We start from the raw sequence: 11842 nt of genomic DNA, 5'->3' as shown, positions 1-11842 counted from the left end.
AAGGTGATGATTATATGCCAAGATGGTACAGATAAGTCTTTAAGTAGTAGGAATCGTTATGGGCAGAAATATTTGGAGAAGGCTTCTCAGAATAGATACACTGCAAGCTGAGCAAAAATTACTGATAAGAATTGGATTTTTGTTATGGATTGAATTGTGTCTCCCTAAAAGATAGGTTGAAGTCCTAATCCCCAGAACATCAGAATGTGACTTTATTTGGAAATAAGGTCATTGCAGATGTAATGAGGCAAGTTAAAATGAGGTCATACAAAGCAGAGTGGGCCCTTAATCCAATAGGGCTGATGTCCTTACACAAATAGCAGAGACAGACGCTGAGAGGGATGGTCATGTGTTGGAGAAGTCAAGGACACACTCCTCAGCCATATCCCTACCTTCACCTCTCCCTCCTCTTTCCCACTCTTGCTTGCTTTTGGGCAGGTGTTTATGTTTCCATTTGTGCTTGTTTGCATGCAGGTGTTTGGTATGTTTCTATTTTGCAAGAGACTGCAGGCAGCTGGGAGGGACGCCTCACCCTTGAAGTGTATAAAAGCTCAGCACTCAAATCAGTGCAGGTGGCCCTCGTCTCTGGTGCAATGAGAGGCAGAAAGGTGAGGTATGCAGAGCTGCCGATCAGTTGCCCTCCCCGGGGAGACCAGCCACACTTTGTCCCTCATCTCTGCTGCAAAAAGAGATGTGCAGAGCTGCCATCCACCGGCCCTGACCACAGACGGCCTCCCCAGGGGGCTGGCCAAGGTGGAATCCTTTCCCTTGCTCTTTTGGAACTTTTGTGTTGTGCAAGCAATAAAGCAGTCATTTGCTGGGAGCCTTGGTTGTGCCTGAGCCTGTGTTGCCACAGCAACTTGCTCCACACCATGTGACAATGGAGGCAGAGACTGAGTTATGCCACAACCCAAGGAATGCCAAGGATAGCCAGCCACTGCCAGAAGCCAGGAGAGAAACATGGAACAGGTTCTTCCTGCAGACTTCAGAGGGAGTGTGGCTCTTCCAACACCTTGATTTTGGACTTCTAGCCTCCAGAACTGTGAGACGATAAATTTCTGTTGTTTTAAGTCATTCTGTTTGTGGCACTTTGTTACAGAGCCCTAGGAAACAAAGGCAGCTTTTAAAGCCAGAAAGAAGTGCTTGGCCTTGATAGGATAGACAATAAAGAGTAACTAAAAGTACTTGAACAAAAGCTTCATTATTAAAATAGTTATTTTAAGGCAATATATTTAGTGGCAGTAACTAAGGCCGATGGACTAGGGAGAGAACAGGCAGATGAAGCTCATTTATAAACTCGTGTGTCTAAGAAACTGTAGCAGTTTCATTCATGAGTCCTCCTTTTCCCTGGGTGGTAAAAACATAATCTCAGTCAGTTTCCTAGGGCTGCCTCTTGGGTTTGGGCGGCACACATGGTGCTAAGTAGGGCATTGAGTGTTTGGCAGGGGTGGGAACACGTGGTCCTTGGTCATCAGTCCACACAGGCAGGTCTCTCCTGGGTTGTCCCTTGTTCTCATCCACACTGGCTCTTTTGGATGATTCACTTGTCTATTTTAGGATCCCTCTCTGGTGCATGGGAAATCACGCCTCTGCTTCCCATGAGAGATTTCTGAGAGACTTCAGACCTTTCTCCCACACAGCCATTTCTATTATACAGGGGTATTCCGGGTCTACCTAAGAGTAGGACATAGGCCACCTCGGTTCTGGATCTCCCAAGCCTAAGGGGGTTTCTGTTGCAATACTCCATTCTTCCAGGCCTCAGGCTGGGATGAGACTAAGGTGCATGTCCCTTTCTGAGAAGTACCCCAACTTCTTTCTGGCTTTCCCTCCCTGTCATCCTAGTCCTGGAGAATGTTTTCTGGATAAGGTGAAGCCTTGTTTCTACATCATCATGAATTTGCTAAGATTGGAGCCCTGACTCCCCTTAGACCTTAACCTTTCGCAGTTCAAAACACCTAGGCTTTTGAAGTACAAGAGGTTTCTCACTTCTACTGAGCAATATCATTTCTTTTCCAGGTCAGTGCCACTGACTGAATGGGAGGTATTGGCAAGGGGAAAAAGGAAATTCAGGGGGTATGTATGATCATTGGTTAATATCTCAAAATATCACCCCAAAGCACTTTATTTAGCAGACTATTGTAGTGATCCAGACATGAATTTGCAAGGGCCAAGTGGGATAAGAATGGATATGAAGGGAGAATTAACAAGAAGTTGTTTGTGGAACCTAGGGCTGAGGGTGGGGAGGAAATGAACTTCAGGAATGGGGTGGAGGTGATGCCGGTTGTCATTGGGCATATTTTCCATGGCTCATATTCCCTCTCCTCTTTCCCTTTCCCCTACCACAACCACCAAGTCGTGTTAATTAAAAGTTCCTCAAGTCCATCCCTCCTTCTCATCACCATTGTCCCTCAGTCTGGCAACATCTCTTGACCGTTTTTTTATTAACTCATATTTTCTCTCTGTCCTCAGCCTCCCCCTAATTTATCATCCCTTCATCTGTGAAAATGATCTTTCTAAAGCAAAAATCTGATTACGTCATTCTAAATTCCTCTCTGGCTGGGTACTATCTATTCAGGGCAATGTAACTCCCATGCACGTGGCCAACAAAACCCTTCAGCATGCGGCTCACATCTGCCCTCCAGTTTCCTCCTGAGATCCCTGACCCGGGGCTTTAGCTCTGTTGGGCAGCACAGCCCCGTAGTCAGAAGCATGGACTCAACTGCCAGAGACCCTGGTTTTGAGTCCTAACCTTCCCCACCTCCACCCTCATTTTCTTGCGCAAATTACTAAACTTCTGTATTCAGCGTCCTCATCTGTAAATGTTGTAAGGAGGATTAAATGAAAATATATTTGAAAAGTGCTTAAAGCTACACCTGGTACATAGTAGGTGCTATCTAAGTGCTTGTTAAGTAAAATAAAAATAGTCCTGGATTGTCAAGTTCTTTTCTATTGTATGAATTTGCACCTTCAGTTTGTAAGAGCTACTCAGGGTCCTTCTTTTTACTTGGTCAATCTCTAGTTGTCCTTGTAGAAGAAGCTAAAATATTGGATACTCTGTGAAATCTTTCTGTTGCACTTAAAAGAAATTGGCTTAAAACAAAAGCCCCACCGGGCCTAAATCAAGGTGTCAGTAGGGCCATGCTCCCTCCAGAGGCTCTAGGGGAGAATCCATTCCTTCTTCCAGCTTCTTGCAGCTTTTGGTGGCTGACGGCTCTCCCGGGTTTGTGTCCACATCACGCCAATCCCTGGTCATATACCATTTCCTCTTCTGTGTCAAATGTCCCTCTGCCTCACTCTTCAAGGACACTTGTGATGGCATTTAGGGCCCATTTGGATAATCCAGGATAATCTCACCGTCTCAAGAGCCTTAATTTAATGACAGCTGCAGAGCCTTTTTCCCATATAAGGTAACATTTATAGGTTCCAGGGATTAGGTCCTGATATCTTTGGGGCCCATAATTCAGCTTCTACATAATTGTTTGCATGTATGGTGATCACGCTTTTCACCTCTGTATGACTAAGATCCATCACATTGTAAGCATATAATGTGTATCAAGAAACAAAAAACATGTAGAAATATAGCGGTACAGGTCCACATTTGTGTTTATTGGTATTCCTTCTCTGGTAAAGTTTTATTTCCTTAGGCCACAGCTATTTCTTTCATGTGCTAATCTGTGCTTGGAAGGAAATTTTACTCATGAACTAGAGCAACTTCTAGGTTAGAGAAATTAAGCAAAGGAGGCCTTCCTCCTTGTATCATTTCTGCATTTCAGTGAGGCAAGGCACCCACTATCCACTCTGTTCAAACTCCATTCCTTCCAAGCCATGGGAGCAGAAGGGGGTGGAAAAGACGGATGGGCCCTGGCAGTCGGAAGGCTATTTTCACGGAATGTGAGAATGCCAGATGGCAGACTGAAGGGCAAGAGCTGCATTAAGAGTGCTGTCATCGGTTTGCCCTGGGTTGGTTTGTTTCCATCCCCTGGCAGTTCATTTTACACAGAGTTTTCTCTGTAATTTAAGCTCCTAAATTCATAGCTATTGCTCAGTTGACCATTTCCCCATCTTGAGTCACTGGAGTTCAGCACAGGCTTTTTTTCTGAAATGAGGCTCTTTCTTTTCCAGTGTTCTCAAATCAGTCACCTTCATCTACAAGAATAAGTCTGTTCCAGCCACTATTTACCTGGAAAGACAATTCAGTAGCTATGTTATCATTTTTGGACAATTCTTGCCCAATGAAAGTGTGTGTGGGGGAACTACTTGGAATAAAAAATAAAAAAGTAGATATTTTGCACAATTAATCCTTGAAACAGTAAGTCATTTGCTGTATTTTAATTGTTTATTTACGTCTATGTCAATCTTTCCAGCTTTGTGGTGATTAGAGCCCTCAGAAATCGTGTTAAAATATAGACTCCAGGAATGTATCCAAGATTTGCCTATATAGGGTTGTATTCAGAAACTTGTAAGGTTTCAGAAAATTCTTTCATTTTGCATATAATGCTCATTTATAATGGAACATAATTGTCAGAATCAACTTACATAGGGAGAGTGGACTACTGTTCTCTAATGGTGATCTGGAACCCGTCAGAGGCTTTCTGTTGCTCAGTGTGAACACCTGTCACCTGGCCAACAAGGCCTTCTCACCTCCTACCATCTGGAACGACACTCCTCCTCCAACTCTGCTCTAGCCACTCTTTCTTTGTCTTTCATAGAGAACATGTTTCTTTCTACCAGTGGAATTTTGCACATGCTGTTCCCTGTTTGGTCTGCTTGGCCCTCCTCCTCTTCTTTTACTTAAGTTCTATTCATTCTTTGGATCTTAGCTCAAGCATTACTCTCTCTGGAAAGCCTTCCCTGACTAGGTCAATCCACTATGATTTTCTGCCTTAGGACTCTTGAGATCACTGATAGTTTGCATTTATTTATGTAATTATCTGCTTAATGCCTGTCTCCTCCTCTACGAGGAGGGAGGAGGTATGACAGTTTTTGTTACCACTATACGACCAGCCCTAATCACTGTTTCTGGAATGCAGTAAGCATGTAATAAAGATTTAAAAGTTGAATGACATGGAATATTGTGCTAGCTCTGCCACTGGGGTATTAGGCAAATCACTTAACTTCACGGGGCCTCCATTTCCTCATCAGTAAGAAAATGCCTCCTCCATCCCCAAAATTCTAGGATATTTATGGTTTCTGTCTGGAGCTTACAAGCTTGATTAGGCTAAAGTTAGAAAGCCAACATTATCTGCTATTGGCTTGACTTACATCTCCCATGTGGAGAAACCATATGCCTAAGCAAGAAACTGGAGTTATCCTTGATGTCTGGGCCTCTTTCTCTAATGCCACCGCCTTGATTCAGGCTCTCTGCATCTCTCTGCTAGGAAATTGCAAAAGCTTCCTTAACTGCTGCTCCTGGGTTCCCTTTGCTAAACTAGCCCTGAACTTAATAGTGGTAATGTATTTTGAGATCATAGTTTGAAGTATTAGTGTTTTTTGCTCAATTATCTTTATACTTTGACAGTCTTTACTGCATTCACGTTTCAGCTTTCACACAACCCTACGTGAAACAAGATTATTTCCTTTTTTTCGTGTACATATGTGTATAGAACATATGTTCTAAGCACTGTTCTATGGGCTTTACATGTATTAACTCATTTCATTCTCCATGTGATGTGACCGTAAGGTAACTGACTTTTTTAAGACCAAAGTGAATGGTCAAGCAGATTAAAACCACTGCAAATCCTAGCACAGTGGTCTGGCCAAAGGATCTTATTGACCTCAAAAATCTGTGTTCCCCAAAGGCAAGGCTGTCTCTGGTTTTCTCAGTGTCCTTCACAGTGAAGGGAGACTCTCAGTGCACTCGGGTGATGGGTGCGTTCCTCTTCTGTCCGTGTAATGAACTTCCCTAGAGGGGCAGAGGACAAACTACGTACACAGTGAGACCTGCGTCCCCAGGTTTGAAGCCTCACAAGCACATCCTTGGGCATATAGGGCCCTTTAGCTCTCAGTACATCAAACTTTATTACTGTGGTTCTCTCCCTTTCCCAGTTTCTCTTCTGTGTTCCCGATCACTCCTTCTAGGATCTCTGACAAGGACACAGGACTGTAGGATTGAGGGACGTCTTCGCCCCCCTCAATGCACCTAGGGCGGGTCATCTTTTGCGCCAAGCGGATTGCCCAGGAGGAGGGCCTCGGATACCTGCCTTCCTAGGCGACCCCATCCCACCCACCGGGGAGGCGGCAGCATCTCGCTCACTCCGCGGAGACACCGCGGAGGTGCAGACGCCTCACGCCCTTCTTCCAGGAACCACGGGGGCTGGGACTCTTTGTTGTCGCCACACCGGAAAGGAAGCCGTGCGGGGCAGCCCCAGAGGGTCCGTCGTTCGGGGAGGGGTGGCCGGCTCTGCTCCCTACCCCCACCCCCCGGGGGTGAGGGCCGGGCGGGGCCGCAGTCCCTTCCGGGGAGCGGGCGGCCGCTGCCGAGTCTGCCTGGTGGCTTCCCACTCCACCCCCTCCCACCCCCCGCAGCTCGGGGTGACGCTTCTCCAATAACAGCTCGCGGGGAGCCGCAGCTCCTGGCACAGCCGGAGCCAGGCGCCCCTCCGCGCCGGCTCAGCCCCACGCCACTCGCTCGCCTGCCTCACTGCCACCATGAGGGCAGAGGGCGACATCGGCCTGGAGAGATTCTGCAGCCCGGGCAAGGGCCGGGGACTCCGGGCCCTACAACCCTTCCAGGTGGGGGACTTGCTCTTCTCCTGCCCTGCCTACGCCTACGTGCTCACGGTCAACGAGCGGGGAAACCACTGCGAGTACTGCTTCACCAGGTAGGGCGGGAGCCGGGGGCGCCGCGCCGGCGGCTGGCACCACGGCGGGAGGAAGCGCGCGCGGCGCACAGGGTCCTAGCGCCGGGCGGCTCAGGCGGCTGTGGTGGGGTGGGGCTTCCTGGAGGCGGGCGGTAGCCGGGGCGTTTTAACCCGGTGCAGTGCGGTGCCACGTGCTTTAGGAAAGAGGAGTCAAGTTCCCTCTGCACTCTCTGCCTGGCACATTTTCAGAGTTGCGCACTCCGGGTGTTTAACACTCAAGAGTGCAGGTTCCTGTCCTCAGACGTGGGCTCTGAGCCAGACGTGTTCCAAGCATGGGCACACTTTGCCACGATGTTTATTGGCAGCGGGGTCCCAGATTTAGGCAGCCGCTGTTGGTCTAACTTGTGCTTCCCGCTGCGTGTTCTAGCCTCCATAGCGCAGCCCTGACTCAGATTGGTTGTTTTCTCCAAGGACCTTAATGATTTAATATTTCATGCAAATATTCTTACTCTCTGTACTTGCTGTTTGGAAAGAAGCTTCTGGGGTACTTGCCACCCATCCCGGATTTTCAGGGGCTGAATTGAGGGGGCGTATTTGACCTTGGTTTGGAATTAGGAAAGCCTGGTCGCGGGGAATTAGGCAAGATGTGTGGTTGGAGATGATATTTAATTGCAGCATATCATGTGTGTATCTCTCTATATATCTATATATATTCACACCCACCCACATATAATTATATCCTCAAGCCTTATGATAGTTTCAGAGCTGGAAGGCACATTAGAAATCACCAATCCAACCCAATCTCCCTCCATTTTATGGACAAGAAAACTAAAGCCCAGAGAGAAAGTGTGATTTTATATACAAACAGTCACACTGATATTTAAGGGAAAACCTGGTCTCATTCAGTATTGCCCATTTCCCATCTAGTTAGGTGCTCAGGAAATTTACCAAGGCAGAAGACATGGCTCTGGAGTTAAGTTTGTACGAGGTCTTCCAACCACTCTCTGAGGAAGGGACCTTCTTTTCCTTTGTTTGAACCTCAGTTTATTCATCTTTGAAATGGAGATTCTGGGGCTAGATTAAGCAGACCTGAGATCCTGCAGGTACCTTTTGAGAACAGGCCTCAAGTTCAGTATACACTGAAGTGCTCAATCTCAGAGACCTGTGTGCCTTATTCTACAATAAGATGTAGGAAAAGAAGGGACAAAGGCCAAATAATAGAGTAATCTCTCCCAGACTCCCCGCCAGAACTGTCTTCCGCTTGGGGGGACCTGGAAAGGAACTAGACACGGAATCATGCAGTGGGCAGCTTAAGGGCTGTATGTGATGTGGCTCTTTGAATTGGTGAGCCAAGAGCTAGAGGGTCATGGCACCACTTTGCGACGTTTGAGTGAAGTGAGCATTGGGTTTTCCCAAAGTTAAAAAGGCTGCTGTGACTGGTCCCTTGATCTTCTGAGCCCGGCTGTGGCTGGGAGTCTGCAGCAGTGTGGGTGTCTGCGGTGACAGGAGCAAAGCAGGGTCAACCAGCACACAAGGAGCCTCCAGCAGGGATCCTGGTGATCAGTGAATGCCGTCTTGGGAGATGAGAATTGAATGCCAAGCACATAGTAGGTACACTGATCATAGTTTTCAGTCCATTCCTCCAGTGAATTAAAGATCAAATCCCCCTCAGTTCAGAAAGTATTGAGAGGGACTGAGAGAGTCTTCTCTTTAGCTGTGTTTCCTAACTGTATCTACACTACACACCCTCAACCTTAGAACATTAATGTACAGGCAGGTGCAACTTCACAAATCTTTCAGCCTCAATTATTCTGCCATGTGTGACAAAGTTTCCTTTATTATTATTATTATTATTATTATTATTATTATTATTATTATTTGCCTTTTTCTGATGGCATTTGTTTCTGTTACTGACTGTTGCTTTGGGGCCACCACCAGGGCTCCCACATACAATGAGTGTTACTGCTGGACTCCCTCCCTTTCTGTTTGTCCTAGATGAACATCTGTCAGTACCCAGAGTCTGCTTCCTCTCTTTCCAGAGTCATTTGAAAGCAACTAAAATAATACACAAGAAATAATACCCAGGATACCCATAGCACTAGAATTATCTTTGTTCCTCTCTTTATGATTTCCACTGAATCTGATTAGAATTAGTGACTTAATCAATCTGATGGTTTTAGCGCCAGTTCTCTGACAACTACTTGCATATGACTGATGACAAATCAGGTCTTTGCAGCTGTACCATAAGGGAATGCATCTATGTTCATGGTGACTCAAAGGAGTAGAATTCTGTAAATGTCACTGTATATAGATCAAAATCAACTACCTCTTATGCACCTCTCCTCCACAAGGACTAGCCCTTATCCTTTCTTATGCTGAAAACAGTATTGCTTAAGATAAATGGCCACCAGAGATTTTCCATGTCACATCATTTGTAATCAGGATTTAACTTACTTTTGAGGGAAAGAAACACTGATTTCTTTAGGAATAAGTATGTTCTATAACTTGAAAAATAATGGGAAATTTCTCAGGTCACAATGGAATAAGATTCTTATTGTTAATGCAGTTTAGGCAAAGGATTGTTTCTGGGAGTTTTAAATTTGTGTCGCATTTTCTCAGTTTGGTGGGTGACACTGGGGAAGATGTGTGTTGCACCTCTTCTGCAGAGGGCAGGTTCTAAAAATATAAATGTCTTCCGCTAGGAAGCTGTCCCTATCAGACCTTTTAGGTAGTTTATATACACACGTGTTCATGCAGGGACACACAGAGTCTCATATAAATTTTTTTTTTTTTTTTTTTTTTTTTTGCTGTTAGCCAATTTTTTGTGGCAGTTTTTCTTTTGATACGTTATATTTTAAACTTAGTATTTGACATATTTTAACACTTCAGTTTGGCTCAAAAAGGGGGAAATCCACTGTAAACCAGTGTTCAATCTAAATATCCATTCTGTGTGCAGTTCCTCAGGTGGGCAGTTTTCTCTCTCTTGATCTTTTATTCCCTTGCCTCATGGGTCATTAAAGGGCAAGAATATTGTCTCCCTTTTTTCTGGGTATGAGGCAAAAGTAGAAAGACTCACTTGGCCACCTTGGAATAAGGCTAATAGAACCCAGTTTTAGTGAATTTTCTTCCTGCATGGTTCACTCAGAGTGGTTTCAAAATTAAAAATGTTTGCATGAGCAAAACACTATGATTAAGATGTCTTGTTTTGGCAGCGATACAGAATTTTTTTCATATTTGTCCCCAGATTTATTTTGTAGCAGTATTCATCTCGTGTTCTCATTGTTTTACCAAACTAGTAGAACAGTCTTTAGCTGATCTTAACCAATAGTAAGGGCCATGAAATCTTGACGCTGTCTTCTTAAGGCTCTCTGAGAAAGGCTTTTTCGTGCCTGGCTGAAACACATCAGAAGGGGACATTGTCCCAGGACTGCTGTGATTCTAATTATTCCAAGAATATTCTCTGGGGGTAGCATCTCTGAGGGGGGAAATGGTTTCAAATTTCTCAAATTCTCATGTTTACTGAATAAAAATTGGATATATGTTCTGGTTTGCTAATGCTGCTATTATACAAAATACCAGAAATGGATTGGCTTTTATAAAGGGGATTTATTAGTTACAAATTTATAATTCTAAGGCCATGAAAGTGTCCAAACTAAGGCATCAACAAGAGGATACCTTCACTGAAGAACAGCCGATGGCATCCGGAACACCTGTCAGCTAGCATCTGCTGGTCCCAGGTTGTGTTTCAGCTCCTCTCTCAGCTCCTGTGTGTCTGTAGCTTAGCATCTCCAAACATCCTTCTGTCTGCAAGTCCAGGCATCTTTGAGCATCTCTGTCAGCTCCCAAGCAGCTCTGCAAAAGTCTTTCTCGGCTGCTCTTGGGGCATTTTGTCCTCTCTTAGCTTCTCTGGAGCAAACTCGGGGCTAGCATCTCAAAATGTCAGCACGCTCTGGGAGCATCTGGGTCTCTCTTTTTAAAGGACTCCAGTAAGCTAATAAAGACCCACGCTAAGTGGGTGAGGCTACACCTCCGTGGAAATACTCGAATCATAAGTATCATCTACAGTTTGGTGAGTCCCATCTCCATGGAAACACCTAATTCAAATATCCCACAAGAGTGAATTAAAACATGGCTTTTGGGGTACATAATATATCCATACTGGCACATTTGGAGCTATGTACCCCAGAAAACATGCTCTTAAACATAATCCATCTTGTGGGTGTGAACTGTTGTAAATAGGACCTTTTGATGAGGTTACTTCAGTTAGGGTCCTAACTGAATCAGGATGGGTCGTAATCCTGTTACTGAAGGTCTTATAGGGAAGGCCTCAGAGAGAGAAAAAGTCACAGAGAGGAGAAGCCAAGAGTGGCTGCCGTGTGCATACCATGTGACAGAAAAGCCAAAGATCACAGGTAGCCAGCCTCTGAATGCCATAGTCTTCTGGGACAGAGTATCACCTTGATGACACCTTGATTTTGGATTTCTCCTAGCCTCACAACCAAGAGCCAATAAATTCCCATTGTTAAGCCAATTAATGGAATTAACAATTCCCGTAGTTAAGCAGTCAGGGAAACTAAAACAGTGTTTTGTAACAGGAGAGTGAGGTGCCACTAATGCAAATAACAAAAAATGTGGAAACAGCTTTGGTCCTGGGTAATGGGTAGGGGCTGGAAGAATTGTGAAGTGCTTGATAAAAAGTGCCTAGAATGCTTTGAAGAGACTCTTGATAGAAATTTGGACCCTAAAGGTACTTCTGATGAGGTCTTACAAGGAAATGATGACTGTCCTATTGGAAAAGGAAGAAAGGTGATCCTTGTTCTAAAGTGGCAGAGAACTTGGCAAAATTGAGTTCTGATGTTGGATGGAAAGCAGAACTTAAAAGCGATGAACTTGGATATTTAGCTGAGGAGATTTCCAAGCTAAGTGTAGAAGGTGAAGCCTAGTTGCTTCTTGCAGCTTATAGTAAAATGCAAGAGGAAAGGAACAGGCTGAAAACTCAACTCTTTAGCACAAAGAAACCAGAAATTGAGGGCTTAGAAGAT

At 45.0% G+C, this 11842-nt stretch overlaps 1 protein-coding gene across 2 annotated transcripts in view; it reads left to right on the top strand.

Moving 5' to 3' along the window:
- Positions 1-6541: 6541 nt before the first annotated feature.
- SMYD2 (SET and MYND domain containing 2) overlaps positions 6542-11842 on the top strand; it is a 50503-nt gene continuing 45202 nt past the window's right edge. For both annotated transcript variants that reach the window (XM_037823910.1, XM_037823917.1), the window contains exon 1: positions 6542-6821. In XM_037823910.1, coding sequence (XP_037679838.1) covers positions 6649-6821 — 173 coding nt within the window. In that variant the 5' untranslated portion in view covers positions 6542-6648. The remainder of the gene's footprint in view (positions 6822-11842) is intronic.

Source organism: Choloepus didactylus, chromosome 2, assembly GCF_015220235.1.
Source record: "Choloepus didactylus isolate mChoDid1 chromosome 2, mChoDid1.pri, whole genome shotgun sequence".
NCBI classification, from domain to species: Eukaryota; Metazoa; Chordata; class Mammalia; order Pilosa; family Megalonychidae; genus Choloepus; species Choloepus didactylus.
The sequence above is the reverse complement of the archived record's forward strand: the minus strand, read 5'-3'. Positions and strand labels throughout refer to the sequence as shown.